At 43.2% G+C, this 22,452-nt stretch overlaps 1 protein-coding gene across 3 annotated transcripts in view; it reads left to right on the forward strand.

Moving 5' to 3' along the window:
* Nucleotides 1–22,452, forward strand: part of DNM3 (dynamin 3) — a 186,905-nt gene that overhangs the window by 162,937 nt on the left and 1,516 nt on the right. For 2 of the 3 annotated variants that reach the window (XM_049809311.1, XM_049809313.1), the window contains 3 exons: nucleotides 3,576–3,802; nucleotides 4,438–4,674; nucleotides 17,911–20,603. In XM_049809311.1, coding sequence (XP_049665268.1) covers nucleotides 3,576–3,802; nucleotides 4,438–4,674; nucleotides 17,911–17,980 — 534 coding nt within the window. In that variant the 3' untranslated portion in view covers nucleotides 17,981–20,603. Of the gene's footprint in view, nucleotides 1–3,575; nucleotides 3,803–4,437; nucleotides 4,675–17,910; nucleotides 20,604–22,452 lie in introns of those variants that run through there. The other variant, XM_049809312.1, reaches the window with a different exon arrangement.

Consider the following 22,452-nt stretch of genomic DNA (forward strand, 5'->3'; position numbering starts at 1 on the left):
GGATTTCATTAGCCCTGCGGAATTTGCGTTGCAGTTAAGAGTTAGGTGGTTGGACAGGAAATTTCAATGGGATTTCCTGGTACATATAATACAATCAGAATTTTTGCATGAGGTGAGAGATAACCCATTAACTTCTTTAGGTTTAGGGGAGTCAGACTCCACATAATGCTCTAATCATGGGTGAGTTTTTACAAAAAAGCATGGGAACAGTGGAACTGCCCTTTTTTTCCTGAAATCAGCCATGCTCTTGAATTTATACAGTGAGCATGTTCCCTCTGCTCTTTCCAGATCACAGCTAGCAACTTGTTCCTTCGACTTAGCACAACTTTTGAAAGGGCTGGGTTTTAGCTCTCATTTCATAAACTGCAGAGTTTGGTGAGCAGTTCTTTTTGAAAGAAATTTTAAATTTTCTGCCACTCACCTCCTGATATGGAATAATCTGAGGGTCTCTGAAGTGCATGCTTTACTCAGAAGTAGAATACTATAAGATTTTATAGTTTCAATCTTATCAGCTCTTACATTGGTAAAGTCTGCCATGCTGGCTGACCATGGCACACAGAAACAACATACTTACATCATCTACCTTTCAGCTGACCTCATAGTTCATACCAGTGTTTGGGCTTGCTAGTGAGCTAAGACCTCCACCTCAATCCTAGAATTTAAATTTGTGGCAAAGAATCAAAACTTTTTAATGGAGTGTGAAGAGTGAGACTGAAAACATTAATGCACTTGTTTCTGTGCAGCATAGGCAGTAAAATACCATATTAAAAACAATAGCTAAAATATAAATTTTAAAAAATAAGCGCTATTAAAAGGAGAAAGAAATGCTTGTATTAAGACTGCTGAGCCAGGCCAAAAGATTGTGCAAAGACCTGGAAAGCAGTAGAGCTGTGATGGAAGGTGGATCCTGTTAAATATGTGTGTGTTCCTTGGAGCCTTCACAAGTCCAACCCATCCACCAGGAGTTAAGTGAAAACACCCTCCCTCCCCCTTAATGAGCATATTCTATACTTTCTGCTGCCCCATCGTTTTGCCTCCAAAACTCTGGAAACAAATCGATCCCAAGGAGTTTGTTTCCATGGCAAGTGTAACCTCCCAAGTCTTCCTAGAACTTCCTTTCCATTTTGTGGGCCTCTAAATGAGCACTTAAGATTCAAGGGAAGTATCAGGTTCAAACTTAATGTACAGAAAATAATTAGATGCTCTCCCTAAGCATATTTTGAGGCCTAAACCTAGATTGTTGTATTCCAAATGCATCCCTTATTCTTCCCTTAGGGTGGATGTTGATTACCTTAGAAGAAAATACATTTACCACACAGAACTGCATTGAGTTACCGTTAACAATTCAAACATGCAGAAACAAAATGCACATTTCAGAATTTGTATTTGATGGTGCCTAGGTATCGCAGATTATGCAAGAGGGGTGGTCTTACAGTAGACAGTATATACTCCATAAGCAGTGCTGATATTAATCTCAGCTGAGTAGAAAAACTCCAGAGTACTTATTACTACCAAACTTAAGGTTAAGGAATGGATTGTGCTTGCATTTGAGGCAGTGATGTGTGTTGTAGACTGCCCGCTGATGAATGAAGCTGCACGCCCATCTTAGCCCGCTTCAGAGTGACAGGGCAGGCTTTGTGGCATTGACATTTTGGACACTTGCTGTGGTTCAGCTTTGACTGCAGGCCTGATCTGATGTCTGTGAAGGAAAATGTTTTAAACCATTCCCATGAGTCTTTCTGTTTTCTAGAAAGGAGCAAAGGTGTGAGTAAGTGTCACTTTCCCTTCCTTTTCCAAGCTGGAGAAAGTGGCTGTTGTAGAAGATCTTCCTCTGTCTAGTACAGTGCATTCGATTGCAGAAGGCAGGAGGTTGATCCAGGAACCGTCCTTAACACAGCAGTCTTCCCCTTCCAGAAGAGTTCAAGGAGTTACTTGAGTCTCCTGCTAGTGGCAGACAGGGATCTCTCATGATAATTGTCACAGGCTGATTTTTTCAAACAGATATTTGTGGTTTAACAATGCCTTTACAATCAGCTCTGGCCTTAATCTAATTTTAGGACTTCTTCTTCTTCTTTTTTTGAAGTGATGCCATTAAAATGCTCATTTCATCGAGTAGAATGTGATGCTGTTTAACTATGATATCTGTTTTTAATGTGGAGTTTTTGGCAATCATGAGGAAAGTAGTGTACTCTGGCTCTTGATCAGTACCATCTACTGGAAAACAGCATGAGACTCATGGAAAATTTTTCCAGGCTTTGCTAAGAATTTGTGCATCTCCTGTCATACGTGAATGGGAAATGACAGCCAAGCCCAGGCAATATGGTTTTGTTTCCCTGTAAGGTCTGTCCTGGCCTTCTTTTCATTGCTAGGTGACCATAAAGACTCCCATGCCTGTGCAGTTTGAGTGCTCTTACTGACTTTGTCTGAACAGAAACATTGCCTTAGTCTAACTGTCAGGATTTAAATCAATGTTGCTAAACTAGCGCAAACCTGTGTGCAAATGGAGCTCAGGTTTATGTAATCAGAATCTTGGGAATGTATTATTGTTAGCATCTCCAGCTCAAAAAAAGCTTTATAGAGCAAAAAGCCAGGTGAGAAATAGATCAGAACAGCAACAAAAGTCTCAAATGCAAGGATTTAGTAGGTCAGCAGTTGGTCTATTTACTGCAGTCTTATTTAATCAGAGTACTTCTAGCTTTTTATCTCTCTTAATGTGGCCCAGGTTTCCATAACCAGGGCAAGCATAGCAGGAAATCAATATAGTAAATTAGATTACTTGGAGACTTCTCCCTTCAGTTTGAATGCATGAGGATGGGATATTTAGAATCTGACGAAGTTGTTGGAGATGAAAGACACCATCTACAGTAGGGTAAATTGTTGCTAAGAAAATAATTGACAGAGATGTTATAAAGCCTGAAAATACCCATTCCCAGGGGAATTTAGTATCTGATGGTATTACTAATGGATGCCATTTACCTCTCAGTCAGCCATTTAGAATTGGACCAAAATGCCAGCTGACTCCTGGGAGCTGCTGGGAAGGAATCCTGTTTGAATTGAATGGTAAACAGAGGTGTTACCTTAGAGACGTAGACCAGTGTTAACTCCAGCCATGTCCAGTGTTTCAAAGACAGACCAAAAAAAGGCCACAGTGCATTGTGGAGTGACTGCACAAAACCATCTTATCCTCACATGTGAATCATTGTCTCAGAATGTGGCTTTGTAATTGCATTAAGCCCACCTGCATGCAGGCAGCTGCTAAAAGGTCCAGTCCATCCTTTTCCAGCTGCTCTGCCCAGCTGCATGTGCCAGCCTTTCCTTGGGCCACAGCTAGACTTCAGGCTGCTGCACCATCAGCACAATCTGAGTTCAGCATTTTTAGTCCCTGATCTGACCTAACAAAAACTGCATGACCAGCAGAATTGATGTAAGGTAGTAGGAGAAACCAATTTAATTGAGATAAGTCTGTCTCCTGGTTCCATGGATCTCGCAGTGTATTTGTTCAGTATTATATTTTCAATGGGGTTTTTTGTTTGTTTATTTATAAATTGGTGGGATTTTTTTGTCTGATGAAATAGGTAAAAGAATTTATCAACGCAGAGCTCCTGGCTCACTTGTATTCTTCTGAGGACCAAAACACTCTGATGGAGGAGTCAGCTGAACAGGCGCAGAGGCGAGATGAAATGCTCCGCATGTACCAAGCACTAAAGGAAGCCCTAGCAATCATTGGCGATATTAGCACTAGCACTGTCTCAACCCCTGCACCCCCTCCCGTAGATGACTCTTGGCTTCAGCAGGCCCGCAGGTAAGGATCCTCAAATCTGTATTGCAATGAAATTTAGGACAGGCAGACACTGTCAGCATCAGTAGCTCCCTCCTTTCCTGTGTTTCTGGGCAGATACTCCTCCAGGTCTTTAATAACATTTGTGACAGAAATCAAAACATTTTCCTATATATATATATATCTCTTCTGTGGATGTGTATGTGAACACCAGACAGGGTATTTGCCTTGTAGAAGACCATCCAGTGGATTTATAGCTTGTCTGATGCTTCAGATAGCAGCCGCTTCTGTCACCCCAATGGTGCATCCACAAGGCCTCTTCTTGCAAGCCGTTATAATAATTCAGCATCTTGGGCTCCATGTCCTAGAAAAATCCACTTAACAGAACATTATTAGAACTCTAATATTAAAATCCATTACATTTACCTCTTTGCTCATATATTTATTTCTGACTAACATAAGGCATGCTGTCTATGGGAAAGGTGTAAGACTTAAATATATGTGATGCTGTGACACTGACAGTGAAGGAAAATGCCAAGAAAAAACAATTGTCATAGGCATTAAAAAGGTTTTAATATCTGTTTAAAAATAATAAAAAAGGAAACAAACAGAACCCCAAACTCCACCTTACTGAACTTAAATCTCTGATATTTCACCAGATCACCTCCTCCAAGTCCCTCAACTCAGAGGAGGCCTACTTTAAACAATCCCCCAACCAGACCTTTACCTGGCCGAGGACCCGCTCCTGCAATCCCATCCCCAGGCCCTCAGTCGGGGGCTCCCCCGGTCCCGTTCCGCCCAGGACCCCTGCCTCTGTTTCCAAGTGGCAGTGAAGCCCTTGGAGGACCTCCTCAGGTTCCCTCACGGCCGACGCGGGCTCCTCCCAGCGTCCCAAGGTAAGATGTCTGATCTTCCTGGGGGTGGGCATGGTTCTCTCCCTCTAGCATAACAGACAGATGCTGCACTGTGTCGGAAAGTCGAGCACTGTTGTTGAGGAAGTCTTGTAACAAACCAAAATTGGGCATTCCCTACAGAGAGTCAGAGGTGTTTTGAGGAACCAATTTTTAGCACAAATATGACCTTCTGAAAAGATAGGAAGTTTTTTCATGAAAAAAACCCCAAACAGTCAGTTTGAAGACACTAGATTAAGAACCCCTGTTCTGGTTGCGTTGTGTGCAGATAGGGGTTCACAGAGAGAGGAGTCATCTACCCCTCCACCAGAAGAGGGGCAGGGGTACAACTCCTCACTTCTGCAACTGAGTCCTCCCCAGAAGAAGTAATGGCTCTTCTGGGAGAGAACAAGAACAATCCTTGTAGAACCAGTGCAACAAACTGATAGGAGTCTGATTTTTATTCCACAAGGCAAGTAATTTACAGCCAGTTGAAAACAGTCCATAGTTGTCTAACAGTGTAGGTCATATGGTACAAAATGATTAGTCAAGGAACAGGATTTTCACGACCACATCGTTTCCTTTCCTTCCCAGGGCTTTGCATTTATCAGTAGTTTTAAAAGTAACTTTGCATATTTTATAATTTTGTGTGGCATTAACTGCTTTTTTAACGTAAGTTATATGAATAAAATGTCCTTAATGTTTATTTTCACAATGACATAATACATGTAATTACTTATATACATATATACACATATATGAAAGCCTCTGATTCCAAGGACTTCGGTAACTTCCTAAATTATGAGAGGCATGGGCAGATTAGGCAATGTTGGAACAAAGGGCTTTCTCCATTTTTAATAAATTAACTGTTACGTTACAATTAGTCACAGTTTGCAAAAAAATGCCAGTTAGTTAAATAGAAACAAAAAGAAAATGTGCACATTTTCAATTTTAGAAATGGCAATTGAGAAGAGAACCTTTAGAGGAAAACTTTCTTTTAAATAGGTGAGATCTGTTGTAGTTGTCAGTAACTTAAATTTGAGGCTCAGTTTCTAACATAATTACCCTTTATAATATGGAAAATAAATAAATGAGGTATATCAAAGGAATGAAGTATTTTTTGCTATGAAACAGCATTGTTGCATCAGTGCCCAACCATGAAATGCACTCTTTCATTGTAGTGGGCATCCCATAGCTCACAGTAGGACCGCCGGGGAGAAACCTAGAGTTGCCTTTCTGGGTACTAAACTTCATGCTGAAATGGAATAAGTCTCTTGCTTGGGAGAGCCTGGGACTGAGCTGCAGGGCACTGGTCCCACTGCTTCCTCTGTGCCATCAGAGGATAACTCACATGCTAGATACAGAAACGAGGTCCAGTGTTTTGTCAGTTGTACTACTGGAGAGAACCATAGCTCCCTGGCATCTCTCACCTTGCCTTGCAAATGAGCATGTCTCCTTTGTCCTGCCTGGCTGTCATTTTGCATGAACATTGCTTTCCTGAGGTGGCTTGCCAAGAGCATGTCTGATGATAATCTTTTTGATGCTAAAGTGATAGATGGGATGGAGACCAGAGAAGAATTTTCTAGCACATAAAAGACACTTGGGTAAGCAGCCTGCAAACAACTCAATTTGGGACTGCCACTGGTGGCATGCAAAGCAGTGGCTGATAAAGGAGGTCAGTGTTTTTAAAATGCTGTAGCTGGATATATAATTGAATGTACAACTGCCTGACATTTTTGTGGAAAAAATATCTGCAATACACATCTTCTGGACTGGATCCTAGATGTCTTTTTTAGAGCTATGAAAGCCTCAGACATAAAAAAATCTCAGCTGCTTAAGAATGAAGGAAGGGTTTGCCGTTTTGCTGAAACTTCAGGTTTCTCCTGCTGACTAAAGTCCGAGAGAGGAAATCCCAGGGAAGGGGCTGCAGGGGAAATCACCTGAGGGGGACAGTGTGGCCGGCTTCTGCGCCTATTAAATGTTTCTTTTGAGCCTTGGAATTTCTGCTACGCTTGGTCTGGTTTTAATAACAGCCTTTGCAGGATCATAGGAAATTGACTCAGAAAATGGGTCTGAGATATTAAAAGGGAAAAAAAAATAGTTTTGAGGAAGAGTTCTTGTGGAAACTTGAGCTTTCTCTGTGACTTAGTATTGAACTGGGGCGCTCTGCTCTGACTACTCTACCACCATTTTCTGCAGCAATTCCTTGAAGTGTCAGGATTCCCCATATCTAAGGAAATAGTTTAGCGTCCTGAGAAGAAAGTTGTATTTTTAAAGTTCATCTAGCTTTCCAAGGGAGCTTTCTGTTCCAGATCCTGTCACATGGAGCTGAAAATCCTGATATGCTGAAGAAATATATGCTTTCTATTTTCTCCTGTTCTGCCTTAAGATAAAAAGATTATTTTCAGGAATAAGACTTGGACTGTCTTTTTCTAACCAGCAGCTGAGCACATGTTTCGTTTGGAGAATTGGGCACCTTACATTGAGATACAGGCCCTGCCTTTAAAAAAATCCTTTTTTCCCTCAACACTATTAGCATTTAATCAAAGGAATTGTACAGAAATGGTGAGCTCTCAGCATTTTCTCACTGTTCCTTGCTTACTGTACAGGGAAAGGAAAAGGGTTAGTGGAGCAGGAAATAATTTTCTTCCTTGCTCCGCTCTGATTCTAAAGCTGGTTTGGGTTATGTGCTCTGAATATTTCTGTAAGGAAACAGAAACTATTTGCATGATACATGCCTCTCTTAATTAATCCCACTTGAGGTGGGTGGATCTCTCCCAGCAAAGCCTGTGAGTAAAGGCCCCTGGCTTTAAGGGCTTGATGCCAAAGCATATATGATTTGTGAAATATTCCCCGCTGCCAGAATTTAGATTATTCCCCCTCTCTCTGAGAAGGCTGCAGTAGTATTTTGAAAGAAAATGCAGCTGTGCGCTTGCTTTGGTAAAATGGCTTTAAGCAGGCCACTTTAGCTTACCATGATGTGTGTTTGCCTGCCTGTTTGGAAAGCCTGATCTTGACCAATTTTAGTTCTACTGTGGATGCTTTGATTTATGGCTTTTAAATGTCCTGAATGGGAACCTCAGCTTTGCCACAAGGAAAACAATTGAATTGGAAATGTTCTTCTCCTGGCAGCAGAGCCCATGGTGTTAGTGGGAGTGGGAGGGTGCTCCCATTTTCTCTCGGTATCCTGCTCTGCAATGCTCCTGTGGATTTGTGAAGGCTTTCCCAACGAAGCACTGGAGATTGTTACTCACTTTGCCATCAAAACATACGTGAACCCACTCGATGTGGAACCCTGGCACCTGGTTAAACAGGGGTCTTGAAGGGCTGGACCATCCACTCAAGCAGGCAGGAACATAAATGCTCTCCAGCACTTGTGTCTCACCCTCAGGCATGCTGGTGCTTGGTCCCTGGGCGCTGAGGGTGGTCTTCACATCTGAGGCAAGCAGCGGGGAGAGAATTCATGTTGTGCTGTTCGTGAAGAGTTCCATACTCTCCCTACGGTTTACTTCAACCCACAGCCAGGCAGCATGGAAGGGGTGATGGCTGCTATGCAGCTACATTTTATTATGCCACTGAGGCTAATTACATGACCTGTTGTGTTTGTAACTAATATATGTTGTAAACCATCATTACGTATTTCTGCCAAGCTGGCACAAAAAAGTACTTATACTTGACAGTATTTACAATCAGAAATTTCCAGGCAAAGTCAGAAGCGCTGCGGAAAGCATCGCTGCCTGATGTTTCCTGGTCCACAGGCTCTGTACTCAGCTCTTTGATTGTCAAGTGTCAACCATGAAGTAAGTTTTCTGTGATGGATTTTTATGGATTTGAGTTCTTTGGAAAGATTTAATGTAATGTCTAACTCTGTGCATTGAATGATAAGGGGATCTCTTGCAAAAATGGTAGGTGATCCTCTGATTAAAATCTGTCATAGTGCACAGGCATATAAGGCCAGAAGGGTTATCCTGCCTTAGCCTGGGAATCTCCTCTCTGCTGAAAGTTTGACCTTGAAGCCTTAAAAGCTTACTACTATATTTTTAAATGGAATATAAATAATAATCAAATAGCCATTGCATCAAACTCTTCTGGCAGGATGAGTAAGTACCCACCCTAAAGCATTTGCTTGCTGAGTTGCATGATCACAATCTGAACACCCAAGTAGAAGAGCACAGCTCCATAGCAGTAGCATCCATTTGTCCTCTTTGAACGGATCTTCAGTGAAGGTTATATTCAAAAACTGTAATCAGCAATTAGGAGTGTTTCATGCAAGCCAAGCGACAAGAGTGTTATATGGAGAGATTTCAAAATCCTGCTGAATATCAGGAGAAGGAGAAGGCCTGAGAATAACTAATTTAATTTTGCATTTCATGTCTGTGATCAAAAGAATATACAGCTACATGGGTGATGCAAAGCCAGAGTCCATCACAGGAGGGGATACTGCTCTGCCATAGTCAATATGTTTCCAACTCTGCCTGTCCAAGGACCCCAAAAATCACAAGACTTACGAGAATATCAGTTATTCCTTCTGTGATTTCTGCCCTGAGGGAAGACATCCCTGTATAATTTGTTACCAGTCTAATTTACATTTCTTGTTGAAATGCACATCCAGTAATACGTCCCTTTTGCTGCTGGCTGCTTCAAGCAGGAGACTTGATTTATTTTCTCTTATCTCTTAGAAAGGAGCTCTGCTTTTCCCTCTCCTCCACTGGCTCCTTGATCACTATTTTGTTTTCCCTTTTTTCTTCCCTTCCCTCTCTGTCCCTTTCTTGACCATCCTGTTTGCTTCCTCTTTCACCTTCTCCCTTCACTTGGTTTCCTGCCCAGTACATTTGTCTCCCCCACTTATTCCCTCCTTTCCTTCTCACCGTCTTGTCCTGGTTTCTTTCCAACTTATCCCTTCCCTGGCACCTTTGTAAATCTGTCTCCTGCTCCTTGAATTTCTGTTTTCTTTTAAAGTCTTTCAGATAGTTTTCAAACCATAAAACGCAGTATTTGGCAATCTTTCTTAACAGCAACCTGGTGTCAGTGGCTGTGACAGCCATTAAAAACGGTAGCTACACTACTTGGGGTAGCCATACTGCCATGTGCAAAACCAGTTGAGGAATTCTGGTCATCTTACCTGGGGTCATCTTGCAGCTTCAGTCCTAACAGAAGCAATGAAAGAAGGAGCATTCTGAATGAGGATAAATATTGGAGGAATTGGCCAGAAAGCAGTTTTTAAAAACATGTAAAATATCACAATACAAAAACTCTTGTGGTTTCATTATAATTCTGCAATACCGATCTTACGAGAAATTTGGAATGGCATTTGCACAGGACTGATTCTTCAGCTGCCTGAACTGTAATGCCGTGAGGGAATCAGGAGGGTCTCCACTTCTGCTCCAGGAGCTTCACCAATTGCTGCCCCTAAAAGGATGGCTTTCTTCTAGACTAGCAATAGGATTTTGTTCACTGCCTTCCTTCATATACCTCTCCTCCAGATGACTGTCCTGAAGATCAAGTAAATGAAACACATTGCAGCCTAGGTACTATATGTGCTGCCATTGACTCTAACTCTACCTCCATCGGCATCTCCTTTCATCAGCCATAGGCAGGCTCTCCACTTCGTATCTTCAGTGGTCTAGGAATTTTCTGATGGGTAATACACTATGACAGTTGAACAAATGTGTCTGAAGAGTCACTTGGTCTACACAGAGTTAAGGTTTGATCTTATTTATTGTATCTCAGGTAGTTTTTATCGCCTTTAATATTGTTCCTGAGCTACCTGCTCCTGCTTTATTCAACAAAAAATTGTTTTTGAAATGAGGTGAACTAGGAGAGATCCATTTGATTGGGACTGTTGCAAGTTACATTCAAAGTTCAGCAAAGAGGATCAGGCTGGGAAACAGCTCTTCATTACTCTTAGTGTAGACCAGTCCCATGTGATGGGGAAGGGTAAGTAAAAATGATGCAAGAGAGAGGAAGACAGAAAAAGACCGAACCAGAAAAGAGTTGAAAGAAGTCATTCTGGGACAAAGGTGATGTTGTGAGTGCAGTCCAGTGGAAGCCTGCTTTGGGAGTGTCTGGTGAACTGAATGAGTAAGTAATTTTTTCTGTTAGGTATTTTCAGCAAAAGCTTTTCTTTTTCTTACTTTTTTTTTGTTGCTTCCTTAGCCTTTTCTCTCTCAAGATACTGTTAGTAGAAGGAAGTGGGGTTTATTTTTAGTGTCTCTCAACTTGAAAAAGGAAAGTAGAGTCAAACAATAGCAAATGTTGTTTGCCAGAAGTACAGGAACCTGAAGATGTGTTTTGTCCCCAGTAATTATTTAATCTCATAACAGAGTCATTTAATAATAGTTACCATGAAGGCTATGCAGGATTAGAGCAAGGGTGTTTAGCAGGAAATTTCTTGCCTTGTCTGAAAGAGTGGGCAGAATAGCAGTACATTTCTAGCCTTCCTTATGCTAGAAGAGAAAAATGTATGGCAGTAAACAGAGAGAAAGCAGTGATAATTTGAACTTCCTGAACCTGCAGGCATCTTGAAAGGCTCTCCTTGAAACTCCCCTGTCCCCTGCAAGCTGTATTGGATCACTAGTGAATGAGGGCACTCAATGGCTTCATTAACAACAGTGACACTGATAATCACGTTAGTTGTCATCACGGACAAGAAGAGGTGCAACTCCAGCTGGAGGTGACAACCAGGATGTTTGCTCCCTTTCTTGCAGCAAGGTAAGTAAAGAGGAGAGAGAGAAAGGTCAAAGGTGAGTAGGAAGGAAGAACAGAGTGGGCAGTAGATCTGGTGTTCGAAGACAGGGTATGTGATTTACATTGATGCTGAACAGTACAGCTAAACACAGACCAGTACACAAGACTTGAGCTACTATGCAAAGATTAGATGTTCCTTCTGCTGATTTTGTGGCCCTTCTGTTGTCACCGTCTGTGGACAGAGGAAGGTAGAGCAGCATTCTGAATGTATCACTCAGCACTCCTAACTCTCTTTTCTTCCACGGGCAGTTTTGCTCCTCTTGAGTATCCTGACCTAGAGTTTTTGAAAGGTTAGGACAGTCCTCCACTAATGTGTTGCACGCTTGCTTACTTGACATGTTCCCTGCTGAAGGGCAAACAAGAACACACAGTTTGTTAAGAATAATAGTCTTTCTTGGTCGCTCCATTGAATTAATTTTTTTGTTTATTCAAGCTGAGTTTTCCGTATGACACATTAATTCCCTGAAATGACTAATTCGAAAATGCAACATCCACATAAACATACAAACATATTTGTATGTGTGTGTGATAGACATTAATTTATGATGGTCATACAGAAAACATAGCTTGAGTTGCAAATAATAAATTAATCTAGTGGAGCATTGTATTTTGGACCTCTTTGCCTCTGAAAGGAGTATCTGTATTAAGTTAAATCACACACAGTGGAACCTCAGTAACCCTGACGCTTTGGAGCAGTGCTAGCATTTGAATTGATGGAGATTTATACTGCTGCAGTGTAGTGGTGCTAGGACACATTCTTCTCTTAGTTCTCTTACTTTTTTGTTTCTTTCACTTAAAAGAAATAGGTATCAGATAAAACTGCAGAATCTAACAACTTTAACTTGCTTACACTTAGCACAAAAATTCTTCCACTGACAGAGTATAGTGCAGCTCGGTCATTTGAAATAGTGAGGTTCAGCTGTATGTATAGCTGTGCAAGTATCTGGCAGTACAGTTGCAGCACACCCTCTATGGATTTGTGGAGCCTGATACATATGTGTTCAGCTGGAGAGCTACTTCAGAACTGGCACGCATCCTCAAACACTGTGCTGTGTGCCTCAGTGCTTCCGTTCCTGACTTGCCCACTGATAGCAATCCTGCAGGCATGCTTACTAGAGACATTTCATGTTTGACAAAATGACATTTTTCAGTACAGAAACAAATCTGAGAAATTTTCACTCTCTTGAACCATTACGTTGGGGCAAGGGACCATCTCAGACAGACACTCCCCAACTATTTTTTCCTTTCATCACCACTGAGTTCTGTTTCTCATTTCTCCCATAATCATCATCTCCTCCCGATTCTTGTCCATGATTCCTGCTTTACTCATCTTAATGTCATCATCCTTTTTCTGCTTTTCCTACTTTCTTATGACCTGTGTCACTACTATCAAGTGCCTTTCCTCCTCTTGGTTTTCCCACTTCCACTCAAGATCCTTTCTCCTGAGCTGATGTTCAGGAGACTCCACAGTAGCCATGCTGCATTTGCTGTAGGCCAGAAAGAATTTTAAGTATGCAAGAGTGTAGACTAACTAATGAGGCCTAGAAACCATGTCTTGCCTCTGTTCTTCAACTATGGTGGCTACAGTGGTTTCACTTCTGGTTTGGATTTTCTTCCAAATCCAGAGGCAGATGGAGGTCAAGAGGTACCATATAAAAGTTAGGCAGGTTGATACAAGAACCAGGAAAAATAGAGGCTCAGCTGTGTGGGTCTCTCACGATCTTACTGAAAAAGAGAAAATCGTATTAAAAAAATCAGTCAAGGCATTATAACTATCCCAAGAACAAGCTACTTAGTCTCTCTAAATGATCACCCAAATGAGAAACTACATTTATTCCTCACTGAAGTAAGTCACTCTTTTATCCTCGTATTGTATGCCACACATCCAGATTTGTATTGTCACATAAATAAAAGTTGCCTGCAGTCAGACTTAAAGCCGCTTAGAGATTTTGTTTAAATATTTTCTCGTTAAATTCTGCAAAGACGATGTTACGTATCAGGGTACTCTGAGAGGGCTGTACTATAAGGAAACCAAGATCATGGAAGAGGGAGAGAATAATGGGCTTTGTTTACAATTTCAGATCTATAGGATGTATCGTAAAATATAGTTATGTGCATGCCTTCCACAAGTGTTCTCTGGTGGTCACAAGCAAACAAGAATGTAAAACGTAAGTGGAAATGAAAGCCTTTATTTAGAAGTACGTTAGCTGTGCTCCAAGAAGAGAAGCCATCTTCTTCAAGCGGGGCCTCCCATAGTAATTACAGCCGTGCTTTACTGAAAGCATATTTTGTGGACTCTGTGTGGGGAGTGATAGCACTTCTCAAAAGGCAAATGCTTGAAGAGTTCCCATATGTTTCTGATCGAATTTTAAGTCTAGACTTGCTTTATTTAGTTCATTTTGCTCTGCATTTGCCTAGCTGAAGCTTTTAGGAGTTGTTTTAAAACTGGAAAAATGGGGTGTGCTGCTTAGGTTAAAAATAAATGTAAAACTTTTCCTTTTTTAAAAAGTTTTTGCATAGGGGTAGAAGTTACCCTCTGTTCAAAACCCCACTGAGCTCTTCAAAGGAGGAGTCTCTGCAGCAACATCAGGGAGTTATTAAATACATACTTAGTCCACAATTTTCATTGGTAAATTCTTTATGTCTGCTTAATGTGTGCTAGTTAGAAGAACTGATTCTTTCTGCAGACTCGTTTACTCAACCCTGGGGACCTATGATCCCCTGCCCCTTTAGCACTAACTTTTACAAACACTGTTTCCCTTTTTTTTTTAAAAAAAAAAAAAAAAAAAAAACCAGCAAAAAACCACAACAGACTGAGCAGCCCCTTAAAGGGGCCAGGCAGTGGGACTCGGCCCCCAAAACTGGAAAACCCAGCTGAAATGCTGGAGACAATAACCAAATTGGAATTACCGCAGCAGTGACATTTTTACAAGAAGGAGCTTTCTATGAACCATGAGCCGCTTTTCGGGGCCTGGGAACAGCTCAGCACTGCGAATGCACCCCCAGGCTGTCGGAGTCGCTCCGATAACACAGAGAAAACGCGGTCCACACCGTCTCTACCACTATCATCCGTTGGCCTCAGACTAAACATTTAATTGGGCTTAGTCACATATTTACTCACTGACATGGCAGCCAGTGCGGAGCAGGGCTCTGGGGGAGGTTGTTTTTCTCCGGTTTTCCCTCACTCCTGCCCACGGGCAGGCTGGAGCTCCCTCTGCTGCTCTGCCCTCCAGGTTACTGCCCGTTTGCTCCGCGTTACTCCACATTTAGAGGGTCTGGCAGCGCTCGTTTATGGAACCTTTGCTCAGAAAGCGATGGTGTCGAAATCGTGCGAGGCTTCCCTCAGACCTGCATTTTTTCGGAGATGCCCAGGATGGTGAGGAAGGTGGGACTACATTTGCAAGGAGCAGCACAGTGCTGGTTGCTGGCTCTGTTCTCTCAAGGTGGTGGTTTGGGTGCCCAGGCTCCTGCACCCCTCCATCCCAGGGAGCACTTGCACTCCCAGCCACCGCTCCAGGCATAAGGGAGGGGGAGAGGCAAGAGACGTGTGGGTCGGCCTCTCCTCCTGTCTTCGGGTTTGAGATTCCTGTTAGCGTGGAAAAAAAGGTCTGAATCCTACTCGAAGTGTAAAAATGGTCACATAATGACTTGTCACCTTGAGGGGGAAATCGAGTGACAGGCAACTTCAGGGCTTGGCCTTTCCTGCACTTGGACTTGAGCTTTGGCTCATGCCAGTTGATGCTGTGTACTGGTAGCTAACGAAGGCGAGGTCTCTTCCCTGAGCTGAACCCCTGCGCTGTGCTCTGCCCGGGGACTCAGGAGCACGGCCCTTCTTCCCACGTCACCGGCACAGGGAACCGGAGACGGCTGGGAGAGCGTCAGCAGCAGGACCAGAGGTGAATGGTGCTTTTACAGGTCTTTTCCCAAGTGCTGCCTTTTCCAAAACACCTGCCACTCCTTTGAAAGGCACCTCTGACCTCCAGGTAAAGGTCCCACTCCCCCAGTCATGGTGCGCTGCGTTAAGGAGCTGGAAGGAAGCCCTGTGCGACTGCATGGGAGCCAGGCAGCACCCTTAAGGGGCAGAGGAGAGGGGCTGGAGCTAAGGAGAGGTCTGCCCATTCCTCACGTACATGCCTGCCCGTACCTGTTGGGAAGACGCACACGCGTGTATGTATGCAGAGCGTCCCAGGTACATGCGTGTGTCTCCACGGGAGGTACTCATAGTGTGGAGCGGTGGAGGAGAGCTTGAGCTGAGGGTTCTCCTCACTGAGCAGACCTGCCTGTTGGGCAGTGCCACAGGGAGAGCAAAGCTCTGACGCTGCATGGGGCAAGGGGAGAGGCTGCAGCGCAGCGCTGCGCCCCAGGCCCTTGCAGTGGCAGCGGCTCCTCATCGGAGAGGACCCTCCCTTGGGGGTATCAGCTTCTCCTTGGAGGGGTACTCTGGAGTGGAAACGAGAGCCTGCTGGGGGATTTTTCTGTTCAGGTCTGGACTGGGCTTGAATGAAAATTCAAAATAATGGTCAGAGAGTACAATGACTGCTCTGGTTCAAGGAGGAAATGGGGCTCAGACCTGATTTTGGTTCAGGTTTGGTTTGACTGATTACATCCAGGAAACCCTCCCACTGTGCTCTCCAGTTTCTGATCCTGCTGGGCTAATAGCAATTTGACTAAATTACATTATTTGAATCCAGTGTGCTGCATTCAACCTGGTATTAAAATGCATGCTTGGGCTTGTATCTTTTAAATTTGATATGAAGCCAGCTGTATGCATTTTCCCTTGTTTGTAAATTGTATACACATGATACGATGTTTTCAGTAAGCGCTAAACAATGCAATGTGAGGCATTTCAACAAAGGAATAATTTAATGCAACCCAGCAGAAATGCAGAGCCTTAGAAGTGGTTCTTTATGAAACTACGGATTTTGGAAGCGGGTCCAGAAGACCTACACTGGAGCAACACAAGAAACAATAGTTAACACAGTAATGTTTTTTCTGTAAGAAAAATACACCATGAAGAAATATTTTGCCTATTTTTTTAGCTTGTTGATTTACTTGAACGCTTCAGTTGGCATATTTTGTATTTGTTGCATGTTAGGGATTAAAATTCTCATTTCTTCACCAGAAGAGAATATTGTCATACAAGATACACTTTGAGCCAAGCAAGACTTTTTTTGTCAAGTGTAAATTTGTCTCATATATATGTTCCAGTTCAAAGATTAACACATTGTTACATTCTTTTCATCTTCTATTTAGCTTTAACAGAATGAGACACATTTCCTTTGTAATCTTCAGAGACAGGACCAGTTCCTACTTTCACAGGTGGAAGTCTGCATTAGAGAGGGCTGTACAATTTGTCTTGGCCATTAACGAAGTCTGCTGAAGCTGGATGGGAACTGAAGAGCCCTTGGCTCCCCACCTTGTTCAGACCCGGGGTTCATGCTTCTCTTAGAGCACTGATGCACTTTCGTGGTGATCTGGGCTGGGCTAAGGAGTAAAGAGAGAGATGGTGCATCCCGTTAAAAAAAATGGGGAGCAAAAGCACTGTGTAAGAGATGGATTGGAATAACTGCAGCAAAAAAACCCTGCTGGAGGGTGCTGGATAGCAAGCTAAGGGATCAGGCTGGCTGTGAGGAACAGTCTCTTAGGTACATTTATACAACACAAAGCAGTGCCACACAGAACTGTCCAAACTAGTGCAGGCGCTGGAGGCCAAACAGGTATTGTCGTCTCAGATTCTGGCACAGGCTTTGCTCAGCGGTGGGGTGGTTTAGCCCAGGTGTTTTAGCCAGGTCCGAATTGAAATGCAGGGGTCTGCAGTACGTGGGAGCCTGTGCTGAATCAGGGAAAAAAGACCCATAAGCCTTCCCAAAAAATCTGGGACTCCCTTAGTAGTTACTGAAGTCGATAGAGGAATGCGTTAGAGGTAAATAAGTGAATCCAGAAGCCATAGCCACGGCTGGGATTTTCATAACTGGCTATTGATATAAAGCCTGAAATTTGTGCCTCAAATTCAGGCACATTGGCATGGATCCAGTTGGCCCAATTGTGCAAGAAGCTGGAGGTTTCTCTGCTTTTGCAAACAGCAGCTGAAGTCACTGCAGGCTATCTTCCCAAATCCAGCTTGTCACTCTGAAATGTGCCTGTAAGACTGCTTTGAGGCTGTCCAGGCTGGGACCGACCCCTGAGAAAACAGGAATAATGACCCTCCCCTGATGGTTTCTGTGGCACAAGAAGGTAACTGTGTTCAGAGAAAACCTAGGCTGTGGACCAGAGCGAAGAGCTGTCTGATGCATGAGAGGGCTAAGGCATGGTATGCACGTGGCAAACACATCACTTTCTTCCTTCTTGTGGATGCTTAGGGCTGTCATGCTTCAGTGTTTGTGTAAAGAAGATTGTTGTGTTTGGGAGCATGTGCACGTTCACGTAGTGACAGCAGAAGGTGCCAGGTTCGTTCTCAGTGTTTGTGCTTATTGTTTCTTCTCTCTTTCTCTCCAGTCGAAGACCACCTCCTTCACCTACTCGGCCCACTGTAATTCGTCCGTTAGATTCATCCCTGTTAGACTAAAAGAAGCTTCTGGCATGTCATTCATTGTTAACCAAATATGTGGAAACAAATTGCTTGATAACTGTTGCAATAACCAATGTATAGTCGCATGTATGGACATCTATAGGCAAGTAACCAATTTTACTGATATACTCTCTGTCCATTCTGCATTGTTTATGATGTCTTAAATGTTTTGGGAAGGTCTGTGCTGCCTTGACTTTTCCTTTTGCAATAGCTGATGATAGCTAACTTACTGACACGTCTTCACCCAGGCAACTGTGCTCACAGTCCTGTACAGCAAATGGAGGACTTGACTTTGTGTGTGTTTGTGCACGTGTTGATTTGATCTGCTGCTTTTTTTCCTCTTATCTGAAAGGAATCTTGCTTTTATTTGTACCTTTCAGGTTTTCTGTCGTTTGGAATTATACAGTTACGCCCATTTTCTCTTTTAATGGCTAAACTGGGCAAAGAAAAACAATGTGAGTTCTTACCAAGCTCTTCTGAAGGCCCCACACTTCCATGTCTCTCTTGCAAGAAGCTTGCTGGTTGGCTGCTTCTCCTATAATTTCTCCTTATCCGAAGTCTAGTTTTTATGGAATGCTGTTAAACAAGAAGGGTGTGTATGGGATAATGCGTGTTTTACTTTATTTCCACATTCGGGCAGCTGACATGCAAAGTTGGTTGGGTGGTTGGTAACGACCAGGCTGTGGTGTCCCAGCTTGCAGGGCTCAGCGTGAAGCCATCTCACCCTGCAGCAAGGATGCGAAAGGGCGGTTGGAAGAGCCAGTACATGACAGAGCAGTGTGTGCCAGCTCGCTTTGTCCTCTGCTGGTACTTGCTCACATTCACACTCCCACTGAACTCATGGGAAGCCTTGGGTGTATGTGACTGCATGTAATACGTATAAATGTACTGCGTGGTGGGATCCAGAGCACCGAGCGTTGCTTTTGGTCATTTTGTGAAACAGAAGGAGATGTAGATACAGATATAGATATATGCATGGCTGCGAATGGGCTACTGCTCCTCTGCCCACTGTGTGAGCCAATTCACAGAGCTATGGCCTAGATTTACATCTGAGCTTTCTAAGGGCCCGGTTTGGATTTGGGATATTTGCTCACACCAGTCAATAAAGTTCCACTATGCCCCCTATATAAAGATTTTCTCTTTGCATCACTTGAAGTCCTGCACACCTCGGATTAGGGTCACTTTTTCCAACTAGGTACTGAGAAGTGCTCAGCTGTGCATCCTGGCAATGGATTATTTTAGCAGATGTTCACTTTCAGAGGTCCTCTCTACCTATTGTTTTGCACGTTATATATTAATGCGTTATAAAAACCTTTTGTCTTAACTGCATTACTTCACTTTAAACACTTAGGGTCAGTGTCAGCCTTATAGCTTCAAACTTACTGAGTTAACAGAATTAAACTAGAGATGAATTTGGCCTTGTTTCTTCAGAAAATATTAATTGCTGTTATTACAATTATGGTTACAGATCCCTAGGCAAAGCAATTGGTGGTTTCAAAGGCCCTCAGTATCATCAGTCTAATAAACTCATTTATTGAGACTGCATGTAGGGCACCAGTATGCTGTAGCCCCATGGTTAGGAAAAATCCAATGAAAGAGCCACAATAAATGGGGATTTAGCCCGTTAAGTATTCCCAGACTGCTGATTAGTTGTGCTCACCACTGAAGCAAATCGTGTTTCAGCTTGCGTAAGAGACGAGCTTGGGAAAGCATCATGATTTGTATGTTAGCTTAACTTTAATTTCCTGTCAACCTTATACTTGTGACACACACCTGGGGAGTCTAGAGGTCAAATTCTGAAGCACAGTGAAGATGGAGTTTGTCAGAGCACCGGCATCTTGGTGATCTCAGAAGACTGCTTAAGTGGCCGGTGTTTGTTTGGAGAACAGGCTCAGATCTCCAACACCAAGTACACAGGATCAGCTTTCAAGGAAAAAAAAAAGGTTGCAAACCCAACTACAGTCATATTGATTTTTACTACAAAAAAAGAAAACATATTTTGATGATTTTTCTTGTGTTCTACACAGTTTTCCACTGTGTAGTGCTCTCTGCTGTAACATGCAGTGCATCTATTAGATGTATTTTTATAAATAGCTATAGTAGTCCATGCTGTTGCCTAGCCAGCAAACCTGTATATAGTTTATCAGAACCCTCCGTTACTGACTGGCAGCTGCCTGCTGATGGAAAGCCAGGCTTAGCGCTTCAGCCACAGAAGGTCACTTTAACCCCAAATTTTTATATTCATTCAGTGATACAGCAAGGCCATGGTCTGGGTTTATTCCACTGTACCCCAAGCACTCGACTTAGTTGTCCAAGGTCCCCTTTGTTCAGTGGAAAGAGGCAACACCTCCAGAAGGCCATTCAGACCGGTGTGGCTGCATCAGAGACAAGGGTGGTAATGCCGGTAAATTAGGAGCCTCAATTAGATGACATAGATCCTGGCCTAAAAACATGTTTTTAAATCCTCTGTACTTGAGAGTCCTTAATTTACTTTAATGACTGTTTCTGTCAAGCATAAGGAAGTAGGTAGAACAATTCAGCACTGTCCTTAACTGTGCCCCCCAAGAAATTGTATTTCTCAGCAGTAATCCTGAACTGTAAATGAAGCTCTCAAGGGTGGATTTACCCGAAAGACGAGGAGGAGGAGGCAGTGAGGTGCCTGTGGCCCCACTGTCAGCACCATCTGGTTCTGCGCTCAATGTTGAAGTCGTGGGACACAGCTGCACAGCCCCCCTTCCTCTGCATCCTCATTCAGATCACATCTAAATCTGGCCCTGTGCCCTAAATGCAACACTTTTAGGTGTGCAGGTTAATAATTAACCTTGACCACAGATCCAGAGTTTGATGCTTTACCTCTAACTTCTTGCATATACGCTTTTCAGAATAAACTAGATAGAATTGATGTTTCTGGGAAAAATGCTAAGTGCTTCCCAAGAAATTGCCACATCCAATTGAGTAAGTACTGTCCTCCCAACCTCAGCCCGTTTCCTCCTGCTGTACAGCGCCTGGAATGGGTTTATCCCGCTCGCTCCTGATGCTGGCGAGTCGTGTCTCTCCCGTCCTTTGTTCTCAAAGGAGCAGCCTAGACAGCAACTCGGTCCGTGCCTGAGGGACAGCAGGACAAGCACCCTGTGGATCTGCTAGAGGGACTGGCTGCCTTGGACTGGCCACTGCCCCCTCTGCAGACACCCTTACACAGGGTGACCTAAGCCTGAACTCCCGTGTCTGAGAAGCACGGGTCGCTCTCCCTTTCTTTGATTCCCTATGGCAAAGCCCAGAAGATTGCCAGGGAGTGGTGGAGACTCCCATTAAGCTACAGCAGGGTTTCTGATCTTACATGAGATGCATAATTAGCTGGGTGATGTACGTGGCTAAGTTTCAGGAGGGTGCTCATCTAGTATTGCATTTAGGCTAAGCCTGAGTCTCTGCCTAGAGAACATGTTCCACCTCACTTCATCATGGCTGACCAACAGTTGAAGAGCTTGCGTGTGCCGTAAATAGCTCTCGGCCTTTAATCTCAAGGGATCTTGTGTTAGGATTAAAAAGATTGTATGTTCAATGAAAAGGCTTATGTACATAGTTAATGTGTGTTTATTTTATTGCTGATCTTGTTGCACTTTCTGAATAAGCCTCATAAAAGTAGATTATTTATTATATTAAAGGAGATACATTATAGGTTATGGCATCTCGTGTTAAAGCATAACATAGAAAATACTATACTCTATCGCAGACAGGTACACTAAACAACATGTATACAGCATATTGAGATTACTGGCTAGTTCTGTCTTTCTGTCTTAAAATAGTCCAAACTTCCTGAATTGAAAGCAGACCTATTTTGCACCTGTGACACCGAGGAGGCACCCAACCTCTTGGTGTGCTTATGGCACAGTTCCTCCCACTGTGGCATTGAACCTCCTCCCCGGGCTCTAGCAGAACAGCTCCCTTGTGTAAATGAATGTTACTCTGCCTGTCTTTCCTCTTGCTTTGTCTGCAGGCGAGCTGATACCGATGGCTCCTCCCGTCCAGACAGTCCTCCACTCTTGCTTGATATATGATTTGTCCCGTCTTGCCGGCTGTTTGCTTTACTGCCTGTCTCTTTACTTTTCCAGGATGGTGTAATCGATGACTTCTTTTTGTAAGAAGCAAACGCTTAATTTCTTTCTGAATTTTGCTCTGTATGTTAATGCCCTACTTCATATGAGCCAAACCATCTGCCTTTGGTTTCATAATCTGTAAATGGTTCCTGGTGTTGACCTTTGAGCGAGCAAGTCGATTCCTGAAACCATGGTCATTACTAAGCATCACATACACCTGCTGTAAAAATGTTATGCTGCATTTCTGAACCTGAAATAAACTGTAACTCTTGATGGGCTTTTATTATTACTTTCTGGATGCGCATGAGTGGTCTTCTGTCTCTCACACCATCATCTCAGCATGCCGTACTCCACCTCTGTTGGGACTGCAGTGAG

This window comes from Accipiter gentilis, chromosome 8 (genome assembly GCF_929443795.1).
Source record: "Accipiter gentilis chromosome 8, bAccGen1.1, whole genome shotgun sequence".
NCBI classification, from domain to species: Eukaryota; Metazoa; Chordata; class Aves; order Accipitriformes; family Accipitridae; genus Astur; species Astur gentilis.